Source organism: Physeter macrocephalus, chromosome 4 (genome assembly GCF_002837175.3).
Source record: "Physeter macrocephalus isolate SW-GA chromosome 4, ASM283717v5, whole genome shotgun sequence".
Lineage (NCBI taxonomy): Eukaryota > Metazoa > Chordata > Mammalia > Artiodactyla > Physeteridae > Physeter > Physeter macrocephalus.
In genome coordinates this window covers 80,650,358-80,674,594 of record NC_041217.1, presented here as the reverse complement: position 1 = coordinate 80,674,594, position 24,237 = coordinate 80,650,358, and the positions used below count along the sequence as shown (strand labels likewise).

The following is a 24,237-nucleotide window of genomic DNA, read 5'->3' as shown; positions in this document are numbered from 1 at the left end:
ATTACAAATATTTTCAAAGGGTTGAGTAGATTTTAAGGTATAGATAGATATAGCTACAGATGTAGACATATATTTAAATATTATTTCCAAATGTTTGCTGGATTTCCTTCCTGTTTATTCCATGGTACTCTAATTTAGTATTTCCAAAATTAAATTCACTGTCTTCTCCTTCACCTTCGAACACACAACAGTACCTTTTCCTGATATCCTTATTCCTGTTAACAGTGCCATTACTCCCAGTCACCCTTACAAAACGTGGTATCATCTTTGATTTCCTCCTGCCTTCCATCCCTCCATCTACCCCTTCTACCTCCAAGTATCTAAGACACTGAAAAACTCTATAGATCTTATCTCCACAGTGGCTCTTAAATTATAGCCACTTTCTTTCCATTTCTATTGCCTTCATCACTCCTCTCCTGGGCTACTATCATTACCTGATGTCTACTTCTAACTCCATCATCCTACACACTGTCAGGTTAATTTTACTAAGACCTTTCAAATACTTTCAGTGGGTTCCCCATTGCCTAATCAATCAAGTCCAAACTTTTAAACATGATAGTCAAGCCCTTCATGCTTTGGACTCAAAATTCCTACCCACTCTTACCTCTTTCTATTAATCTTCATGTAACCCTCCCCCTAATCCAACTGATTACTCTCTATTTCCTGAACAATTCTTTTGATTACTACTTATACAGTCTTTTCATGAAATCTCCTTCACGTAAAAGACCCTGTCTCTCCACTTAAATTGTCATAACCTTCTCCAAAGTCCATTTTTAATACTGTCTCTTCCATATACCTTACCTATTTCCCTCCCCCAAAATGTAATCTCTCTTTCCTTCAAATTCTTCAAAGCGCTTTTATCATATTTGTTTCTAGGACAGATAACTACCACCCTACTTGACTAAACTGTAAAATCAAGAAGTCAGAGACTATCCCAAACTCATCTTCATATCTTAGTCCTTGAAGCATCAGAAACACTATAAGTGGTTGAACAAACATTTATTGAATTAGTAGGCAAAGCAGTAGAAAATGAAGTGCTAGTTTTCAAAATAAAATGTTTCACACGTGGTACCATCTCTCTGAAAAGTCATAAAAAATGTTAAGTGTTGCCTAGACACCAAAAATAACATTGTGGAAACGTGTCCTGACATAAACATCTTATTGGTACCTCAGAAATCATATTTTTAAAAACATTTTAATCTTGAAATATAACATATAAGAAAAGTTAATAAAACACAAATGTGCAATTTAACTAATAAATAAAAAGTAAAAACCATGTAATCACTATGCAGGTCAAGAAATAGAACATTGCTAGGACCCTAGAAGCACCCACCCACCTTGCCACGCGTCCCATCCAGACACACACACACACAATCACTTTCCTGACTTTTGTGATACCTACTTCTAGCTTTTTTTTAAAATAGTTTTACCCGTTACATTTGCATCACTAAACAATACACTGTGGTTTTTTTGCCTTTCTTTAAATTTTATGGAGAGTATAGTCAAAAAGATTCTAAAGTGTTCAGCATCTTTCATTAAACACAGTGATCCACGTTTCTGCAACCAGTTGAAATTCACTCACTTTCATTTCTGTATAAGATTCCATTTTATGAATGTACCACAGTCTGCCTGTTCTACTGTTGATGGGCATATGAATGGTCTCCAGTTTGGGGGCTGTAATGAACACTGCTGCTGTGGATACTTTTTCATGTGTAGCCTGGTGCAGTGCTCACATTTCTCTAAGATGTATGTCTAAGACTGGCTAGCATTGCTGACAATGTTTTAAATTGCCTTTGTAGTATAATTTTTTGGTAAATAATATTTTAAAATTTTACTACTGTATGGCATGGGGAACTGGATTCAATATATTGTAGTAACCTATAATAGAAAAGGATCTGAAAAAGAATATATGTATATATATATGTATATATATATGTGTGTGTGTGTGTAACTGAATCACTTTGCTGTACACCGGAAACTAACACAATATTGTAAATCAACTATACTTCAATAAAAAGTTGTCTGTTTTGAAAAAAAATTAAAATTTTTTTCTCATATGGTCTAACTTCTATTCCTAAGTGCTTATTACAAAAAGAACATAATATACATGTATCACATTAACTGGGATTTATGAATAAATTAGTATATTTTAAATGATTACTGGAAATTTGTGTGATTGGTTGATTGATTGGATGTTTGTTTTCCAGTTCTGCATTGATTGTATCCATATGCAATTTTTAGTTGACTGTATGAGGTGACCTCTTACCCTTTCTCCCTATTTTTTTTCAGGTCCCCTCCTATCAGAATTGTCTTCATTCTAAAATTCCTGTACTCAGCCTATATCATGGTCTCTGTAATGTCATTTTCCCCTCTCTCACTTTTTTTTCACTCTGGTCTCCTTTACTCTTTGTCCTTGTGGATTCACAAAATTCATCAGATGCTCTGCTTCTTCCTTGCCTACTTATGAACTCTATTCTGTTAATTCTGTAATACCAGCAATCGCTCCCTGTTGGACTCTTCTGATGTCTTTCCACTGGGCCCTAGGCCCCGAGTGAAAGATCTAGCTCACCCTGTGGCATCTCTGTCATTTGTTCTTTGTTCTTTCTGTTACACAAAATAAACTAGGCTTTAATATTAACATAATAAATAAATACATACCTTTTAATTTCTAAAAAAGTCTTGATTTTGAAAAGGTGTACGTCAAAGGAAATGTTACCATTGAATGAGATTTTCTCCTTTAAACCTAATACTTGAGATTTGTCCCAATAGGAAACATTCCATAGTGGTCCCAACTGAAAACTTTGGGTAAGAGAACAACTAAACTAAATCTGATCCCAGATCCTGTTGGACTTGACAGTCATTTTTTATGAAGCTTTTCAATAAAGCTGTAGTGGCGCTTTAAAAAATTACAAAATTAAAAACCCTCCACGGTATAGAAAGGAAGTGCTGCTGCTTCTTCAGATGCTAATTTTAGCTAGTCTGGCGTCACACCTGGCCGGGAGCTACAGGTATTTCCAACCAACCAGCAGGAAAAAGCATGGCACCAGGAATAGTGCCCTAAACTCTGCCTCTCCAGCAATCATTTCTGTGAGAAAAGCTCGATGACAGGTACCTAGGAATTGGAGGCTTGAGGAAGTATATTGTGGAATTTTCCCATAAAATAATGTAAAAGGTTAATTATTATACATCGTATTTACTTCAGGTGCACTTAGATAAGCAGATACGTTTTATGAAAGTGGTCATGTTACACTGAGGAAGCTAAACTTTTTTTTTAAGAGACTAGAGATTACTATGGAAGTTAAACTTATAAAAGAACAATTAACTCATCAAGCCATTCCACAGCTCCTCATCCTGAAGAAGGTATTGAACATTTGAGTTGATTATAGCCAATAACCTGCGATCTCATTTTCTAGAATTGTAATACAGGGAGCTACATAATGTGGCACATTGGGAACTGGAGCACTAATCTATTTTTATTCCCCTTTCTTTCTCCTACTTGCAAGCTAAGCTCAGCACTGGCCAGAGAGAAGTAACAGTTCAGAAAGGACCGCTGTTCAGAGCTGAAGGTTACCCCATCAGCATCGGCTGCAACGTAACTGGCCACCGGGGACCTTCTGAGCAGCATTTCCAGTGGTCTGTTTACCTGCCGACAGCCCCAACCCAAGAAATCCAGATCATTAGCACCAAGGATGCCACCTTCTCTTATGCAGTGTATGCACGGCGGGTGCAAAGTAGGGAAATCTACGTGGAGAAGGTCCAGGGTAACTCAGTCTTTTTGCACATCTCCAAGCTCCAGATGAAGGATTCCGGCGAGTACGAGTGTCACACACCCAACACCGATGGAAAATACTATGGGAGTTACAGTGCAAAGATGAATCTAATTGGTAAGCTGTGTGCCCTCCTCTTCTAGCCAGCCCCTGAGAAGCCAGATTCTCCATCAACACGATGTCTTGCAATGTGACATGACTTTATATTGTGCTGTTTGTTTTGGCAAAAGAGCCCACATACCCCTCTGGATATTTTGGAGTTTGTCACAAATAGGTATCTCATATTCCCTAAAACTCTTAATTCATTTTCCCAATTGACTTTGTCATGAAGAGTTAGATAGTACGTGGTCTTCCTAGGCCTTGCCCACAGCTATTCATAGGTTGATAATAGCACAGCATTAGACAAAGCTTTGAGAGTTCTCATGTTATGTCTCTTCTCAGAGGCAGAATATTAACTTGATAGAAGAGCCAGTATTAATATATTTAATATATGTTTATATATAATTAATATAATACCATAGGAAGTAAGTCATTAATTTGGAAGTAATTATTCTCAAACTACCATTCTCTAACATAGTTACCTATGGGGCAAGGGTCATATTATTTGAAATTACCCTTTTGTCCCTTTGCCTAGAATATCTTATTACTCCCTTTTCAACCTAGCAAACTCCTACATATACTTCTGAACCCAGTTTAGGTTATTACCTCTTCTGTGAAACCCATTCTGTCTCAGGCAGTATTCCCATCTTTGTTCTTTCTTGATGCTCTGTTCACACTACTGTTATTAGTACTCACCCAGTTTATTTGGTAATTGGCTACTTACATGACCCTCTCTGACCTCACCTTGAGCTCCATGAGAAGAGAACATTTACCTCACTCTCTAGCACAGTGGTTAGCTCTGAGTAGATGCTCAATAAACATTCATCTAAGTGTTGTTTTCACATAAACTTAGGCTGTGTGATTTCCTTTGAGGAAGGAAAGAATGGTAGGGTAGTAAGGTGGTTTTCGAAACTTTGGTAAGGGTTGCATTTTGGCTCTGAATGATAAATTATAACAGATTATTTCAGAACTTTATTTTATAAAGGAGCAGGTGAAGGCCCAAGGAAGTGAAGTAACTTCCTCCAATTCATGGAGTCAAATAGGGACAAATATAGGATCAGAATATAGTCTTCTAGCTCCCAGTGCTTTTTTCCCATTTAAAACCTCTGTGTCTGAATAGCTAAATTGGTTACAGCCTATGCTAAAAATGTAAAATCAGGGTCAATAACAACAGTGAACCAATAGCTTTGCCAAGTTCCATAGTCTGTATGTATATAGATGCCAATGTTCCTGTTGACAATAGGGAAAGCATATGGCTTGTGGAAAACCAACTCAAAGTATGTACTGTACAGATGTTGGGTCAGGGCACCATCTTCATCTAAGGAGGCTAGTCTGACAGGTACTCAGTCAATTACAATAATTCCTTTGCATCCAGTCATTCCAGATACCCTCTCTGCTGCCATGACTTCCCAGACTCTCAGTAAGGAGGAGGGTGAGCCACTGGAACTTACCTGTGAGTCATCCAAAGCCACAGCTCAACATACTCACCTCTCTGTCACCTGGTACCTGATGCAAGATGGAGAAAGAAGCCAAGCCAGCAAGATTATTTCCCTCTCCAAAGATTTTATCTTGCTCCCTGGGCCCTTGTATACAGAGAGGTTTGCAGCTGGTGACGTGCGGCTCGACAAGCTTGGGGTCACTACCTTCAGGCTGTCCATAGGGAGGCTCCGGCCCTCAGATCAGGGCCAGCTGTTCTGTGAGGCAACTGAATGGATTCAGGATCCGGATGAAACCTGGACTTCCATCACAAAAAAGCAGACAGATCAAACAACTCTGAGAGTCCAGCCAGCAGGTAATTATCTTCTCAGGAAATTCATTAACAGCTAGTAGTGGGTATTTGGGGGATATCTTTCTTCTTTCTTTTTTTTTGGCTGTGCCACGTGGCTTGCGGGATCTTAGTTCCCCGACCAGGGATCGAATCTGTGCCCTCGGCAGTGAAAGCGCGGAGTCCTAACCACTGGACAGCCAGGGAGTTTTCTCTTTTTGTTTTTTTCTAATCTTTTGTTGGATCAAAAATATCATTAGAAAGTTTGAGTAAATTTTGTTTTTGTCATCTGGGAAGCATAAGTAAGAAGGACAGATTTGGGGCTCTGTCCACGGGAGGTTTTATATGGGATAAAATCTGTTGAATGTTAGGTAGATTCCACAGCCATGCATGGAAATAGTTTTGTTGCCATTCTTTCCAGGCTCTGTGTAAGCACTTTATCTATAATATAATATAATATTATATTATAATATAATAATATCGAATTTAGTCCTAACAACCACCCTCTGAGGCAACTAGTCAAGTCCCCATTTTTGAAATATGACCCTGAGCCTCAGCTAAATGCTCTGCCTTAGTTCGCTCTGCTGGAGCTGGCATTTGAAGACAGGTGTATCTCTCCAAGGCCCTCTCCCCACAGACACCTGCGCCTCAGAGTAGCCTATTTCCAACGTGAAGCCTTGTCTTAGTCACTGCTCCTTCCGCCTTACCCCTTTTCCTTGAAACGGTGTCACTCTTCATGATCCACTGACACTTTCGCCAAAGCAAGCAGGAAGCCTCCATTTTGATTCCTGGTCTCTCCACATGGGCTTTGGTCCAGTAGGAGGAGGTCTATAACCATATGTATCCCTGCTAAAAGCAATGATCCAATAGTGGATCATTGAAGTTTTCTTTCTTTTTTTTTAGGAGGAGTGTTATTCTATTCTATTAAAAATTGTCCTGATGGTGTTACATGTCCAAATTATACTCAGAGAGTCCTTTGGAGACACATCACATGTGCTTCTTTCCCCTCTCTTTGAAAACAATTTTTAAAAATGTAAAACTCTTTATTTTAAAATTTTATTTATTTAGATCAATAAAAACTGTATACGTTTAAGGTGTACAATATGATGTTTTGATATCTGTTTGCACTGTGAAATGACTACAGTCAAGTTCACTAACATACCCATCACCTCACATGGTTGTGTTGTGTATGTGGTGAGAATTCTTAATATCCTTCTTAGTAAACTTCAAGTAATACCACACAGTATTACTAACTGTAGTCACCATGCTGTACATTAGATCTCCAGAACTTATTCATCCTGCATAACTGAAACTTTGTACCCTTTGACCAATATCTCCCCATTGTCCCCACTCCCCCAGCCCCTGGTAACCACCATTCTACTCTCCACTTCTATGTATTCATTTTGTCAATTTTTAGTTTCCACAATATTTGTCTTTCTGTGTCTGGCTTATTTCACATAGCAAAATGTCCTCCAGGTTGATCCATGTTTTTGAAAATGGCAAGATTTTCCTTTTTTTCATGGCTGAATAATATTCCATGTGTATATATACCACATTTTCTTCATACATTTATCCTTTGATGGACACTTAGGTTGTTTTCATATCTTGGCTATTATGAATAATGAACATAGGGGTGCAGATATCTCTTTGAGATACTGATTTCATTTCCTTTGGATAGGTACCTGGAAGTAGGATTGCTGGGTTATATGGTAGTTCTACTTTTAGTTTTTGAGGAACCTCCATACTTTTTCTATCATGGCCATACCAATTGGCATTCCTTGTACACTAACAGTGTACAAGAGTTCCTTTTTCTTCTCCATCCTCACCAACACTTGCTATCTTTTGTCTTTTTGATAATTGCCATTCAAACAGATGTGAGGTGATATCTTGTGGCTTCAATTTACATTTCCCTGATGATTAGTGATGAGCATCTTTTTCCATATTTTTGGTCATTTGTATGTCTTCCTTTGAGAAATGTCCCTTCAGATCCTTTGCTCATTTTTATATTAAGTTATTTGGGTTTTGTTTTTTTTTTTGCTATTAATTTGTATGAGTTTCTTATCCATTTTGGCTAGTAACCCTTTTTCAAATACATGGTTTGCAAATATTTTCTCCCATTTTGTAGATTGTCTCTTCACTCTGTTGATTGTTTCTTTTGTGTGCAGAATCTTTTTAGTTTGATGCAATCCCACCATCTATTTTTACTTTTGTTGCCTGTGCTTGTGGGGTCATATCCAGAAAATCATTGCCCAAAATAATGTCAAGAATGTTTTCCTTCTATTTTCTTTTCTTTTTCTTTTTTTTTTTTGGCTGCGCCATGTGGCATGTGGGATCTTAGTTCCCTGACCAGAGACTGAACCTGTGCCCCCTGCAGTAGAAGTGCGGAATCTTAACCACTGGACTGCCAGGGAATTCCCTCTTCTGTTTTCTTCTAGTAGTTTTTCAGTTTCAGGTCTTATGTTTAAATCTTTGATCCATTTTGAATTTATTTTTTTAATATGGCATGAGATAGGAGTCCAACTTCCTTCTTCTGCATGTGGATATCCAGTTTATTCAACACCATTTATTTGAAGAGACTATGTTTTCCCTGTTGTGTATTCTCAGCACCCTTATTGGAGAGTAATTGACATAGATTCATGGATTTATTTCTGGGTTCTCTTTTCTGTTTCATTGGTCTATATGTCTTTATGCCAGTACCATACTGTTTTGATTACTGTAGCTTTGTAATGTATTTTGAAATCAGGCAATGTGACACCTACAGCTCTTGCTCAAAATTCTTTGGCTATTCAGGGTCTTTTGTGGTTCCATATGAATTTTAGAATTGTTTTTGTCTATTTTAAAATGCCATTAGAATTTTGATAGGGATTGCAATGAATCTGTAGATTGCTTCAGGTGGTATGGACATTTTAACAATATTAATTCTTCCGACCCATGAACATGAGATATCTTTCCATTTATTTGTTTCATCTTCAGTTACTTTCATCAGTGTTCTATAGTTTTCATTGTACATGAAATGTACATATACAGGTCTTTCACCTCCTTGGTTAAATTTATCCCTGAGTATTTTCTTCCCTTTGATGCTATTGTAAATGGGATTGTTTTCTTAATTTCTTTTTCGGATAGTTCATTGTTAGTGTATAGAGATGCAACTGATTTTTTTTTGTATGTTGATTTTGTATCCTGCAATTTTACTGAAATTCTTTATTAGTTTTAACATCTTTTGGTGGAGTTTTTTGGGGTTTCTATATGTAAGATCATATCATCGCCAACAGTGACAGTTTTACTTCCTTTTTTCCAATTTGGATGCCTTTTTCTGTCTAACTGCTCTGGCTAGGACTTCCAATACTATGTTGAATAGAAGTGAGAGTGGTCATCCTTGTCTTATTCTTGATCTTAGAGGAAAAGCTTTCAGCCTTTCACTGTTAAGTGTGATGTTAGCTATGGACTTGCCATATATCACATACGCTTTTAACTTCAGAAAATTCCACTGGATATGCTCAGCCAAAAATGAGAGCAAGAAATCACAATTTACATTGATTCAACATAGTATAAAATATTTTATTTAAAAAGATACATTACTGTGTACTTTACACATCTATGCATACATCTTGCTTAATAGGATTGCATTCAGAAAATCATGTATGTTGTTCTTTCTAGGTGATTTAAAGAGTAGTCAAGGGCATTTTTAAATTTTAGGCATTTCTTTGGCTTACCTTCTCCTCAGAACTGATCTCCCACATGAAATTCAATCCCTGTACTATCCTAACAGGAGGTAGCATCTCTCTCTGGTATTGAAAGGATAGATGCAGTGGCCTCTCTATATATCTGCCTTGCTTTTGTTTCCTAGTGAGAGATTTTCAAGTCAACATCACGGCTGAGAGCACGGTTCCTGAAGGAAAACCCTTAGAATTGGTTTGCCTGGTCATGGGCGGTGGCCAGGACCCACAGCTTCAGGGCACTTGGTTCTTCAATGATATTGAAATGGCCCACATTGATGCTGGTGGAGTTCTGGGTCTAAAGAAAGACTATCAAGAAAGAGCAAGTCAAGGACAGCTCCAGGTTTCAAAGTTAAGCCCCAAGGCTTTCTCTCTCAAGATCTTCTTTATGGGCCCAGAGGATGAAGGTGCCTACAGATGTGCCGTGGCGGAGGTGACAAGAGCTCAGATGGGCTCCTGGCAGGTGCTCCAGAAAAAACAGTCACCAGACAGCTACATGCACCTGAGGAAGCCAGCAGGTATGTGAAGTTGGGGCCAGACATGATTGGGCTGCTTTTAGATGCCCTCCTTTGTGAGTACAGGATGCCTTCATGGACACGGGGGAGGTCTCCTGAAGTCAGGTGTCAATCAGATCACTTTGAGGTGGAGTGGAGTACTGCAAAGGAAAGCACCCAAACCAGCTGAAGACCTGAGTCCTATTCCTGAGCCATTAAATGGGCCATGATCATGAATACACTATGTACTTCACCTCTAAATCTCAGCTTCTTCAACTGTAAGATAATGACATCTAATTTGACTGTCCTTAAGTACCTTCTTTCTGTCTTAGATTCTTTGATTCTATTTGCTGTTATTTCTAATTTTTGTCCATTGGGTATTCTTTCAGCAGAGAACACCTGTATTAATGAAGCCCTCTGTCTCCTTGTTGCGTGTGTGTGTGTGTGTGTGTGTGTGTGTGTGTGTGTGTGTGTTTTGAGTAGATTAAGAGGAAAGAGCTTACACTTGCCCCCTTCCTGGGAAATAAACACCCACATTACCCCTCCTACTCCTGTGACATCTTTCAGGTGTCTTTCATCAATTCTCTATTATCTTAAACTGATACTAAGTCTTAATTCTGCACCAAAGCATGACTCAGAGTAAGAAAAGAAGTAAATGATAGTGGGCAGACTCTATTGCCTGCATGTTGCTATGATGTCCTGAGATGCCTATCCAAATGGGTCTGAGTATCTGGAAGGCCACTCAGGTCTTGTTTAGTTTCTGAAGGCTGGGTGACCTTAAACGTGTTTGAATTATCAGTTCTTTTGGTGTGGAGAGAAAACTGATAAATCTGCAAGTAATATTAGGATCCTCTGGGCTGGGTATTAAATTCAAAGTCTAGAAAAATGAATTGCCCCAAATTTTTGGTTTTACAAAAACCAAAATCAAAAACAAAAACAAACTAAAAATGAAGATATCCTTGTTGTACTTGCTCACTGGAGGCCTCTCCAAAGATAGAAGCATTCCCCTTCCATCCTCTTCTCCGTCACCCCATTTGCTGGGAGTGAAGACGCACAGCTTTGGCCTAGAGTGGCAAGCCAGGAAGTGTGTTGGTGGTAATTTTTGACACTAAACATTTGTTCTGACTTGCTAGGATTCAGAAAAAACTATGTAGGCGTGTTTACATATTTACACAGAGCTAAATCTTGACTTCGTGTATCTGTCTCTGCTGGAGCAGATCTGTAAATCTTTCATAAACTCAGGACATAGGAATTTGTGCTAAAGAGACCTAAAGGTGTGCTTCATGGCACACAGATCACAAGCCTATCAAGTAGGTGGTCTTCCCAAGCTAAAAATAATCCTTTGTGCAGGCTGGAGTCCAGCCTGTTTCTTTTTACATAGAATAAAAAAAGGTTATTAACAGATTTATTAAAGATCCTGTTGAGCATTTGGCTTTGAAACTCAAACCATTACTTCAAGTATGAGCAGAGTTTTATCACTCCGTGAATGTTTTAAACAGAAGAGGGTACTCCCTACCGCTATGCATGTATACCTTACACATGCGTGGTGAGTGTGTTACTTCTTACCGAGAGGCAGTAACGACCACAGTAAACTAAGGAAACCACAGTTAAAAAACAAAAAAAAAAACAAAACTGAAGCTGGTTGAAACTAATCATAATGGTTATATTTGAGTAGTGCAATTATGAGTAATAATTTCCCCTCTAATTTCTAAACTTTAGTTATGAGTCTATTTTTAACTTGAAAAAAAAATTAAGTATAATTATGCCTCTGATACCCAAAATTTGGAAGCAAGTTATATATATGTAATAGGCAGATAAATAGATATAGATATATTAACCTATTTGTGGACATTAGCCTTCATTCTGCCTTAGTAACATATACATTTATACATAAAGTGGTTAAAGACTGAACTCCTTCCTCAGCAGGGAAGATCAATTTGCAAATTCATTTAGATCCTATTTAAATTTCTAATGCCAGTTCTATTTTGTTTTACTGGGCATTCCCTGGTGGTCCAGTGGTTAGGACTCCATGCTCTCACTGCTGAGGGCCTGGGTTTGATCCCTGGTTGGGGAACTAAGATCCCACAAGGCCAGAAAAAATAAATTTGAGAAAGAATCTATTTTGTTTTCCTTTTCTGGCTTTGAATTCCTCTGCTTTCACAAAGTGCCTATCATTACGCACTGACGCTAATAGCTCACCTTTGCTGGGTACTTCTCCTTGCCAGCCGGGGTAAGCCCTTTGCATGTGCCATTCATTTAGTCCTCTCACAATGCATAAGGGAGGTGTTATTATTACCCCCATATTTACAGGAAAGGAAATTGAGGCTCAGAGAGGTCCACTATGTTGCCCAGGATAATTCTGACTCCAGTGACCTTGACCTGAAGCATGAGGCTGGGCTGCCTAGGATGCATGAGCTTGAGGGATCTTTACATTGCCCACAAAGCACCCAGGACAAGGCCTTGCACAGGAAGTATCTGTTGAAAGAATGTCTGCATTTCTACACATCTTGAATTTCCCATCTGGAAGCCAGATTTACATTTATTGTTTTACACTATAGTTCAGATACAGGAAGGATCGCCCTTCAACAATAGATATGAATGAATATATGATTTGAAAAAAAGAAATGTATATATATATATATATGTATAGGTAAATGTATATTTTTTAAAAAATACTTGGGGGGAAATGTATATATATATTTATTGTATATATATATTTATATATACATACATTTTCCCCCAAGTAATTGTTTTTTAATTAATTTATTTATTTATGGCTGTGTTGGGTCTTCGTTTCTGTGCGAGGGCTTTCTCTAGTTGTGGCAAGCGGGGGCCACTCTTCATCGTGGTGCGCGGGCCTTTCACTATCGCGGCCTCTCGTTGCGGAGCACAGGCTCCAGACGCGCAGGCTCAGTAATTGTGGCTCACGGGCCCAGTTGCTCCGCAGCATGTGGGATCTTACCAGACCAGGGCTCGAACCCGTGTCCCCTGCACTGGCAAGCGGATTCTCAACCACTGCGCCACCAGGGAAGCCCTCAAGTAATTGTTTTTTTTGTTTTTTTTTTTTGTGGTATGCGGGCCTTCCTCTGCTGTGGCCTCTCCCGTTGCGGAGCACAGGCTCCGGACGCGCGGGCCCAGCGGCCATGGCCCACGGGCCCAGCGGCTCCGCGGCATGTGGGATCCTCCCACACCGGGGCGCGAACCCGGTTCCCTGCATCGGCAGGCGGACGCGCAACCACTGCGCCACCAGGGAAGCCCAAGTAATTGTTTTTTAATGGCAGTATTTTGAACAGAAATATAATTAACAATACTCCTTCACTGTTCAGAATACATACGAATTAAGGGAAGGTAAGTAAGGAGAGGAAGGTCATTTTGAACTGTGAAAGTCTGAATTCTAAAAAACTAAACATTTAAATAAACACAGCTTCATTACGTTCAGCCTCATACACCAACCATAATTAATTTAACAAAATATTACCAGATGTTTTCCCAACTAGATGTTCCTAAGGAAAAAATCACCAAAAATTAGGGCAAATGATAAATTGTTTAAGTGTAAATAAGTTCTCCTGGTATTCTTTCTGCTGTTTCCACTACTTAAGTGTTGATGAAATTTTTTTTTCTGGGGGCGGTGCAGGCGTGAACAACCTGATCGGATTTGTCACAAAGTTGTCAAGTCCTAATTAATGAGATTTCACCTTTTTTTAGAAAAATTTTCATTTACTTGAAATAATTTTTTCTTTTAAAATCTGTGATCCACAGCAAGACATGTGGTCGTGTCTACCAAGAATAGGCAGCAAGCAGTGTGGGAAGGAGAGGCATTAACCCTTCTCTGCAAGGTAGGTGGAGCTGAAAGTCTCCTGTCTGTGACCTGGTGGCACATCCCACAAGACCAGACACAGCCGGAGTTTGTGGCTGGAATGGGGCAGGATGGCACCATGCAGCTGGGTGCCTCCTATGGGGAACTCGATAACCACAGCAACACAAGGCTGGAGAAGATAGACTGGGCCACCTTCCAGCTGGAGATCACCTCCACCACCATCACAGACAGCAGCACGTATGAGTGCAGAGTGTCTGAGATGACCCGGAACCAGGCCGGAGATCAGAGCTGGGCTCGGAAGATGTCAGTCACTGTAAAACCTCTGGGTAAGTGTCAGGGAAATCCTTTTCTGAACTTACGTATCATCAGTATATTCCTTCTGTAGTGGAATGCTGTGGAATTCGATTGTGTGTCACCCTGAATCCCCTAGTTATGGTACGTGTACCCCAGGACACAGAGCAGAGTCTCTGGCTACCATGTCTGTCAACTGATCTCTGAAGTTTACTCGTCTTTATAAAGATCATCTTTAGAGTGCAACTTGTAAGTTGTTATTCAAGGCTAAAAACAAAATCGTATGAATTGGAATAGACTTAGAAAAGAGATACGCCAAGTGCAGCAGAGCCTCGTGCATTCAGGCTTCTGACAGCTGCAGCCCTGGGATTGCAGTCTCCTGGAGCACGTGCAAAAGAGTGTTGGTGCACCCAGGAGTGGGGATGAGGGAAGCAGGCCAGCCAGTGGGGCCGGGGAGCACCCCACCCACTCAGCAGCAGCTGTCTAAGCAGCAGACTGGAGAAACACTGCCTGTTTGTTGTCTCTGCTGAGAACACTCTTTAGAAGAGGGTCAACTTTAGAAAATTGAGGTCAGACTTCAGGACAGACTGTACTGTGAATTAGCTTCTACCCCCACGTATTTGATACTGCCAGTGTATGAACGCATAGTTCAATGTGAGGAGGCAATGACTAGGACAACTTGTACCTCGATTTGCTGAATGTATTAGAAGTTGTGTTTCACATTTCCGCCCACAGAGTCAAGTTTACAAGTTAGTCTGATGAGCCGTCAACCACAGGTGAAATTAACCAACACCTTTGACCTGTCCTGCATAGTGAGGGTTGGCTACTCTGACCTCAAGGTTCCACTCACCGTGACATGGCAGTTCCAGGCAGCTAGATCTCAAGCCTTTGATCTGCTTCTTCGAATCACCCATAATGGCACTATTGAATGGGGGAACTTCCTACCCCAGTTCCAAAAGAAGACGAAGATTTCACAGTGTTTATTTCGTTCTCAACTCCTAATCCATGATGCCACCGAGGAAGAAGCAGGAGTTTATCAGTGTAATGTAGAAGTTTATGACAGAAGTTCCCTACACACAAACGGCCCCATGAGGGCTTCTGCCATCTCTCACCCATTGAGGATCACTGTCACTTTACCAGGTAAACACTACTTGAAATTAATCCTGCTTTTTTAAAAAACATTCCTCCCATTTAGGGTAAGTTATAGAATTAAAGCATAAAATACCTTTTCCCCAAGTTTGTATTATAAGTAAGCACCATATGTAAGTGATATCCAGGAAGGGAGAGGGGAGGGATAAATTAGGAGTTTGGTATTAACAGATACTCACCAGTATATATAAAATAGATAAACAATAAGGACCTACTGTATAGCAGAGGGAACTATATTCAATATCTTATAATAACCTATAATGGAAAAGAATCTGAAAAAAAAATATATGTGTATAACTGAATCAGTTTGCTGTATACCTGAAACATTGTAAATCAACTATTCTTCAATTAAAAAAAGGAACCAGAAACACACACACACACACACACACACACACACACACACACACACACACACACACAAAGGGATATCCAGGTTAACATTAAGTTAATATGCACAAAATGGCCATACTGGTTTTGGTTTTTGTTTTTGTTTTTCTTTGGCTGTGTTGAGTCTTTGTGCCTGCAGGCGGGCTTTCACTAGTTGCATTGAGCTAGGGCTACTCTTCATTGCGGTGCGCAGGCTTCTCATTGCGGTGGCTTCTCTTGTTGCGGACCACAGGCTCTAGGCGCGCGGGCTTCAGTAGTTGTGGCATGTGGGCTCAGTAGTTGTGGCACACGGGCTTAGTTGCTCTGCGGCATGTGGGATCTTCCCAGACTAGGGCTTGAACGTATGTCCCCTGCATTGGCAGGCGGATTCTTAACCACTGCGCCACCAGAGAAGTCCCGCCATACTGGTTTTTAAAACATTGAAATACTTCCACACTGATGAATTATAACCGTTGCCCCTTCCCCATTTCCCATAAGTCCCCACTGCTCAGCAACTAAAGGGAACCACGTGGCACAGCAGGGGACCTCTAGGACCAGATCCAGTGGTGAGGCATTCTTTCGGATTGGTCAGTACCCATGCCTGACCAGTCATTAAATGTTTAGAATGTGTCCCCTGGTGGTATGGATAATGTAAATCCCATTAAATACAATTATCCATTCATTTTGATATTTTAATATACAAGAGTTAGAGAATTTATGATTACAGTGAAAATAATTTACCTTGTCAGTTGGTAATAGAGGATAGAGATTAAAAGTAAGACACAACTTGGCAAATTCTGCTGTGCCAGTATCTTTCATGACTTCCATTCTCTTAGGGCAGAGTGTTCAAGAGGCTTTGATGTCATTTAGACCTGACAAGCACTGGATAGAAGCATCACTTTGGAGGAGGCACTTTAATCTGTCCAAGCCCAGTGACCCCATGTGTAAATTGCTGATGTGCAATTTAAAGATGGCGACATGTTCCTAGTACAGTGCCTGACACACCTAGCAGATGCTCAAACATGGTAGCAGTCATTATCTCAGCTACTGAGCAATATTTTTGGTAATAGTAATGATCTCCTTGTTGATTAATTCATGCCTTAATTTACTTGTCCTTGCTGATGTATTTCAAATTGTTGGTTTAATCCTTTCTTCTTAAAACTTCTCTTTTCTTGGCCTTATGACACAAGATTTTCTTGGTTTCCTTCCTAACACTCTGACTGCTCCTTCTCATTCTCTTTTGCAGAATCCTCCTCCTCCACTGACTCATCCCTTTGGGTTTCATCCTCAACTTCCTCTCTTCTCATTCTGTACAGTGTCCCCAAGTGGGCTTATTCCTACCCAGAGATTCAGGCTATATACTGACAAATCCCAAATTCACTGTCTTGAAATACTTCTCTTCTGATCTCCAGACTCATCAATGCAATTGCCTCTAAGACATGTCTACACTCAATATGTCAAAACATAAATGCACCATTATTATCCCTCCAAAGCTACTCCTCTGACATTGTTCTCCATGTCCCCACCATCCATCAGTGATCCAAGCAAGAAACCTGAGTCATCCACTACTCCTCCACGTCCACCTCATGTCCAAACTCCCATTACATGGCAAGCAAGGTCCTTTACAATCTGATACATTTATGTCTTTCCTGCATCATCTCTTTCCACACTTTCCATCTTGAATTTGAGCTCCAGCCACACTGAACTACTGGAAGTTCCTCAAATGCTCTATGCTCTCTCTCATTTTTAGTCTTTGTTCAAGTTGCTTCTTTTGCATGGAATTCCTTAACCCCTTCTCTATCAGATTAATTCCTATTAACCCTTAAGACGTAGCTTAGAGATATCTCCTCCAGGAAGCCTCCCCTCACTCCCATATTTGGGTTAGACAGTCCTGCTGTGTGCTCTGACAGCCACTTCTGCATACCTCTGTCCCACCCGGGTGACACAATCCTATAATCTCTAAGCCTCTGTCCTGTACTAGTCTCTGCCTCTAAGCAGAGACTGAGGGGAGGGATCCACAGAGCCTGGAATAGTCTGGCACATAATATAGTATGTGCTTAATAAATATTTGTTGAAGGAAGAGTAAAGGGACCTACTGGCAGCATCAATAAGCAGTCACAAAAGTAGAACTGGTGATGTCAGCAAGAAGATAAGAATAATATTTGGAAGCCAGGCTTTACCGTTCATCTTTCTGACAAAGCAGGAAAGCTCTGGGTTAAAGGATAGTTGACTCCATATCTGTACAATGTTCCCACAGTCGAGTGGCTGCAAAGAGACGCACAGTTGTAATAGCCCACGTACAACTTCCTCTTGTTTACCCATGTTTGCCGGCAGATACAATTAGACTTAGGCAAATTGTGGATCTAGGAGTATCTGGATAGTGAACACACAGACAAAGCATTAATAGAGCCACTTTCTGTCAATTTGATTTATGAAATGCTACAGAAGAGAAGATGTCGGTGCCAAAATATTGAAGCATTTTCTTTTCTTTTATACTGGAGTATAGTTGATAAACAATGTTGTGTCAGTTTCAGGTGTACAGCAAAGTGATTCAGTTATACATATACATGTACGTATCTATTCTTTTTCAAATTCTTTTCCCATTTAGGTTATTACAGAATGTTGAGCAGAGTTCCCTGTGCTGTACAGTAGGTCCTTGTTGGTTATCTAATACTGAAGCATTTTCATGTGGAAGCGATTGGCTTTTCTGCATGACACTTCCTCCCTGCCCCACACTCCTTGTCCCACTCCTCCAGGGCAGGGGTAGAACTAGGACCAGTGGATGGAAGTTATGGAGAAGTAAAATTCAACTTGATATCAGAAAGAGTTCTCTAGTGGCAGCATGTCCAAAGGTGGAATGGGTGCTTTGTCAGTTAGTGAGTTGTTCAGAGGCTGAATGAGCTGTTAGTGGGGCTGCTAAAGAGGGAATTCACACATTTGATGGATATAGGAGGTATGGCCCTAGTTGACTTCCAATGTCCCTTCTACCTTAAAGTTCTATTTTCTAGCAAAGTAACAAAAGTAATGGTCCCATTCTTTTAATTTAGAGAGCAAGCTGAAAGTGAATTCAAGCAGTCAAGTCCAAGAGATCTCCATCAACTCCAACACAGACATAGACTGTAACATCCTGTGACAATCCACTGGAAACCTTCGGCTGGCTGTTACTTGGTACTTCTCTGCCATGTCCACTAATGCACCCTGGCTGAGGATCCTGGAAATGGACCAAACCCACGTAGTAAAATATGGGGATGAATTTCAGACCACACGGAGAAAACAAAAATTCCACGCCGAGAAAGTTTCCCAAGACTTGTTTCAGCTACACATTCTGAATGTGGAAGACAGCGATCAGGGCAAATATCACTGCGCTGTGGAGGAATGGCTCTGGTCTACAAATGGCACTTGGCACAAGCTTGGAGAAAAGACGTCAGGTCTAACAGAATTGAAACTCAGGCCCACAGGTAAACCTTGCAAGTATATTCTCACGCATCTTTCTGTAGAATTGCCATCTTCTCTTGGGCAGCTGTTCTATGGAGTGATTAGATGAAGGTAAAAATATGACCTATAGTCATAGGAATAGTGCCCACTTGCACAATGACTGCAGGACTGGATAGCCCACCAGAGCAGGCGGGGGTCCCTTTGAGTCAAGCTGAGATTTGGAGAAGCTTAGATGGGAGCAAGATCCCTTTGAGTGGTTTGCTTCTCAGCCTGGCAGGCTGGTCTATGCAGCGACCCAGGGTATCGTATCTCCAGCTCTCTGTAAAACAAGCTGTGTCATTCCAGTGGGGCTCTGCTGTAATTTGGCAGAAAGAGAGTAATACAAAGCATATTTCTCCCACTGTGAACAGAAACTGTCCAACTCTCTAGGGATGTATGGAGGGACTGCTTTTCAACATTTGGCTGCCTAAACATAAGGCAAATACAAGTAGTCAACTGCTGGAATGGCTTACTGAGGGCATCTCCTCCTCCTCAGGAGATCTTTAAAAATGAAACAGAAGTTCCATTCATTTGCATTAGTCTAAGAGTGCCGTGGTCTAAATGTGGGCAGGGTTGATTAGATCTGTCAGCATTAGTTAGGTCACCTCCAATGTTGATTAAAATTAAAGGAACATCACAGCTAAGGTTCAGGAACTGGCCGAGATCCAAAAGCACAATGCAAATAAGTTAATCTAGTTTGGCACTGAAAATTCTATTTTCAATGTAACATCAAACAATAAGATTATAATGAACATTGCTATGTGTTAGGCAATTAGGAATCCAAAGATAAATAAGGCAGAGCCTTAAGGAGCTCACGGTTGGTTGGGAGTAGCAGGGGCAAAATAGCAGCTGAGCGCGAGGGTCTCTTCCTGCCGCTCTGGCCGCCCTTCTCCATGCCCCTCAGGCACGTCTTCCTCTCCCTGCTCAATGCAGGTGTTCATCAGGGACACCTGAGCCCATTTTTCTTCTTACTCTCTGTGCCCTTCAAAACCTCTTAAATACCACCTTGGTGGTACCAACTACCGCCTTCAATGAAACGGCTCTAAGTTTTTATGCTTAGCCCCCATCTCCTGAGCTCCAGGCCTTTCTACCCATCTGTTTGTTGCACATTTCTCCTTGGCTGACCCAGAGAGCCTCACATTCAGCATATCCCAAATCATCCTTATGTCCCAAATCATCATGATGGCGTTTATCATCTTGGCCATCCCACAAGCCTCATGGCCACTCCATTCTCCATCTGGGTGGCTGGCATCCCTTTCTCCCAGTTGTCCAAGCTGAATCTTGACAGTGTGTGCCCACCCCTTTAAGAAGTGCACTCCATTTCTTAGCTCAAGCCAGCACTTCCCATTCAGAAATGTGGGACCAGTGCTGTTCAATCTTTTAGACTATCAAGAAATGCCTAAAATCTTTTTTTGGTGACATCACTCATTTTGCAATGTCCATAATGAATTCACATTCTTTTAAAATACTGAAGATGTCAAATAAAACGTATTTGTGGGCTGTGTGTGGCTGGCTGGGAGTAGCTAGCTGTGTACCCTGGTGTAGGAAGGAAGTTAAGGAAGAGGTCCCAGGGAAAGATACTGAGAAGGATTCGTAAGAATTGTAGGAGGGATGCTTTCTCTGAAATCAAAAGAGGAGAGGATATCGGAAGAAAATGGGTTTCAGTGACAGAAACTGCAGAGGGGACAAAAAAGACTGGAGGGTCTCTTGAGCTGGGAAATCGGGCCTGTTCTGGGGACCTTGGCCAGAGCATAGTGATGAGATTGGAAAGCTGATGGCAATAAAGTAGGGAGTAATTTGAGGTGAGGAAGCAGAGACAGTACCATGTAAATTAATATTTCACATGCTTCTCTATAAAGGGAAAGAGAGAGTAAAGATGGTAGCTAAAAAAGAATCTAGGATCAGACAAAGATGTTCTTTTAAAGATAGATCAATAAATATGTTTGTAGTAGAGTTGAAAATTTAGTGCATACTATAATTTATTTTGTGTGTGATTACTCTAGCCTTCCAAGTTCTCACCTGTGAGTTAAAAGGGGAACATTTTTAAAAAGTAAATGTCAAAATCTGTTTAAAACTTAGTCTAATCCAATAATGTAAATAGTCTCCTTGAGTGATATTCTAACACATGTATGAAAATGCTCAGTCTCTTGGGTAACCTCCTCTTTCCCTGCATCTAATACCTGAGGTGCTTTCCGGTGTATGGGAGGAGGGTAATTTGCAAAAAAAAAAGGGGTAGTGATGGAACATGGGACTTGAGGGGCGGGCTGGAAGTTTTGAATGGCCTTTCTGGGAAGCAGAAGGGAGAGCTGAGCCGGGAGAAGTAAAAGCAGCAGGGCAGAACATCTGGCAAAGCTGGGTGGTTTTCAGTGTCAGGTCCAGCAGGCAAGAGGCAGACTGATGAAGGGAAGTGGCTGGTTTGATTCATAGCAGAGAATGTTCTGGCAAATATGGAAGAAGGATAGGGGTCAAGGAAAAGTGTTAAAGATGAAGGACCTGATAGCTAAAAATTATAAGATGGCATCCCTTCAGTGAGAAGTAGACTTTTCAGAGGAGGTGTCCAATCTAAGATCTGGGTTCTTCTCGAACTTACCGCCATTTTATTTCCTAGGAAGTAAGGTACGCATCTCCAAAGTGTCCGGGACAGAAAATGCCTCCGAGCACAGCGAGGTGGCCATCCGCTGCAGCCTGGAGAGTGCGGGCAGCCCAGCCTCCCTGTTCTCTGTGATGTGGTACTGGAACAGAGAAAATTCTGGAAGTAAAATGCTGGTGCACCTGCAGCATGACGGCTTGCTGGAGTATGGCGAAGAGGGGCTCAGGAGGCACCTGCACTGTTACCGTTCATCCCCTGCAGACTTTGTCCTGATGATGCATCGCGTGGAGATGGAGGATGCTGGAATGTACTGGTGCAGGGTGGCAGAGTGGCAGCTACACGGTAACCCAAGCAAGTGGGTCAGCCAAGCATCAGACGAGTCACAGCATGTGGTGCTCACGGTGCTGCCTTCAGGTAACTAGCGGTTCATCTGCCATGGCTCATGGTCAGGAGAATCTTTGTCTCCCCTCCTATGCTTTCTCACCCAGCTATGTTTTGCTTCTTTTCAGGCTGAAAACAATTCACAGATTCCCGAAAGAAAGTGACTTCGCCATTTCTCTCAACAGTAACTCAGTTTGGGCAGACAAGGTTACATGAGGTTTTGGCATGGACGTTTAAATGTCAAGGGCATCTGACCTCCTCCCCCACTTTCCCTCTTAAACAAAAAAGCCATCAACATTGTATCCCTTTAAATAACCAAATAATGTTTGAAGCAGACATCCTTACCTCTTGGCTGATTCTCCAATCTCAGAAGGCTGACCTGTGGTGGGAGGGGGAGGAGCAATAGGGACATATGGTGACTTTGTGTTTGATCTGGTTGAACCAAAATCAGCTATATCTAAATGCTCCCTGAGTCAAAACGGACCCAACAAAACAAAGCCTTTCTCAGCGAATAAGTGGCAAGCTTCTTATTGATGTGTTCAACAAACTATCCGATTTTTGGTCATGATAGTCATTGGGTGTGCCTCTCCTGATGGCACCTTGAAAGTCATCGAGGGAGGAAGTGTGTCCCATAGAACTTGTTTACAGGCTCTGGAAGAAAGACAGCTCTTGAAGACCATTGGCCAAAGGGTGACCCTTCTCTGTGTGGGAAGGTCAACTTATTCTGCTGAGTGCTCAGCTTTAGGAGGTGTGTAGAACAAGAGGTTGTGAAGGAGGAGAGGGCTTCCTTCCAGCCAGTGCAGTGCCAAGCATGTAATAGGCATTCATTAAGCAAAAATTCCTCCAGCCAGACCAGTAAATCTTCCCAGGTGATTAAGGAGCCAGTAGATGTTGTAGCCTGCTCATCCTCTGAGCCATTTCTTTCTGGTGGGGTTTAAGGATAAGGCGAGAGGTGAGCTATAGGTTAAACTTACAGTGACAGAGGGTCACTGGAGAGGCAGAGGTGTGTGTGGTCTTGGTGCCCCACCCCAGGAAGAGTAGAAAGGATCAATAAAGATAACATCCATACAGCACCAGCTAGCTCTGGGGACAGTCTTTAGGGGGGAAAGAGGGCTACTGAGAACGGATGGCACCTTCTCAGAGTTGGGGCAGTTGCATCCCAGCCCCAGCAAGGCTTCTGGAGTGGAAGTCAGAGTTATCTAACTTGTTCGCTGGGGTCCATCATTCTCTTCCCCTGACTATTCTTCAGCAGGGTTCTTCTCCCCAGTATCCAGGCAGAATTTATCTTCCTATCAGCTTTTCTTCCATTCCAACAATTATAGGAAGTCCCCACCCTGAGCACATTCCATACATGTGTTCCTACTGGAATTCCTAGGCTCTGTAGATTCAGCTGTTTTTGTAGTAGAATAAATAGATAATAACTGTAAAAGGTATATATTCTGTGGCTAAAAAGCACATCTCCTCTGAGACAGATGGGATCATTCAAAGCATATATATACTGTTCATCTTTGTGGAATTCTTATAAAACAGGTGTAAAGTTTTTAAAAAGATGAACTCTGGAAAGAAAACGTTACAAACTGAATGGTCTTTGTATTCTTTACAACTCAAGGAGCTGGAAAGCCTGTGCCATGGGAACCTGAGGGTTTTCATTATAAGTACAGTTAAGTGTTCCCAAGTAAATCTTTATAATATAGCATCTCACTTCTTCTGCCTGGCTGTTCCTTTCTGGTAGTTGGGAAGACAGTGTGGGTGATGAAAAATCCCAGGGTTTGGAATCAGACAAGCCTAGTCTCAAATTGCAGCTCTATCACCTCCCTACTAGCTATGAAGTCATACCCTGGTTACTCAGCTTTCTCATAAAATGAGGATTATGGTACAAATGCATATGAAGTATCTAGCACAGTCCGTGGCATATTGTAAGTGCTCAACAAATGTTACCTCCTTCTCACCTTATACCTCCAAACATGCTAGAGATGCACACACACACACACACACACACACACACACATACACACACATCTACCTATGTATATATCTGTTTATGTGATAAAATATTTTAATTTGTTCAGTAAATAACTATATGAGGTTCTGAGGACACACAAAAAATGTATTACGGAATCTGTTCCCACAGAGCTGAGTCTGGTGGGGAAGTAAAGTCCAACATGATACGTGTCATGAAAGAAGTAGTCTCAGGATACTAAGGAAGGAGCAGAGCCAGGGCTGGGATGGAGAGCTGGGTGAGGAGGAGATCTGGAAAGGTTCCCCAGAGTATGGGGCCTATGAAAAGGAAGGCACATGTTTTGGGAAAAGGAAAGTATATGCTAGATG

At 41.2% G+C, this 24,237-nt stretch overlaps 1 protein-coding gene across 1 annotated transcript in view; it reads left to right on the top strand.

The window, feature by feature from the left end:
* The window catches only part of CD101 (CD101 molecule), a 36,017-nt gene that overhangs the window by 3,609 nt on the left and 8,171 nt on the right, over window positions 1-24,237 (top strand). Inside the window, 7 exon segments of the mRNA XM_007119386.3 lie at window positions 3,504-3,884; window positions 5,242-5,658; window positions 9,479-9,865; window positions 13,601-13,984; window positions 14,685-15,089; window positions 18,512-18,922; window positions 21,547-21,942. Of these exon segments, the coding sequence (XP_007119448.2) occupies window positions 3,504-3,884; window positions 5,242-5,658; window positions 9,479-9,865; window positions 13,601-13,984; window positions 14,685-15,089; window positions 18,512-18,922; window positions 21,547-21,942 (2,781 nt within the window).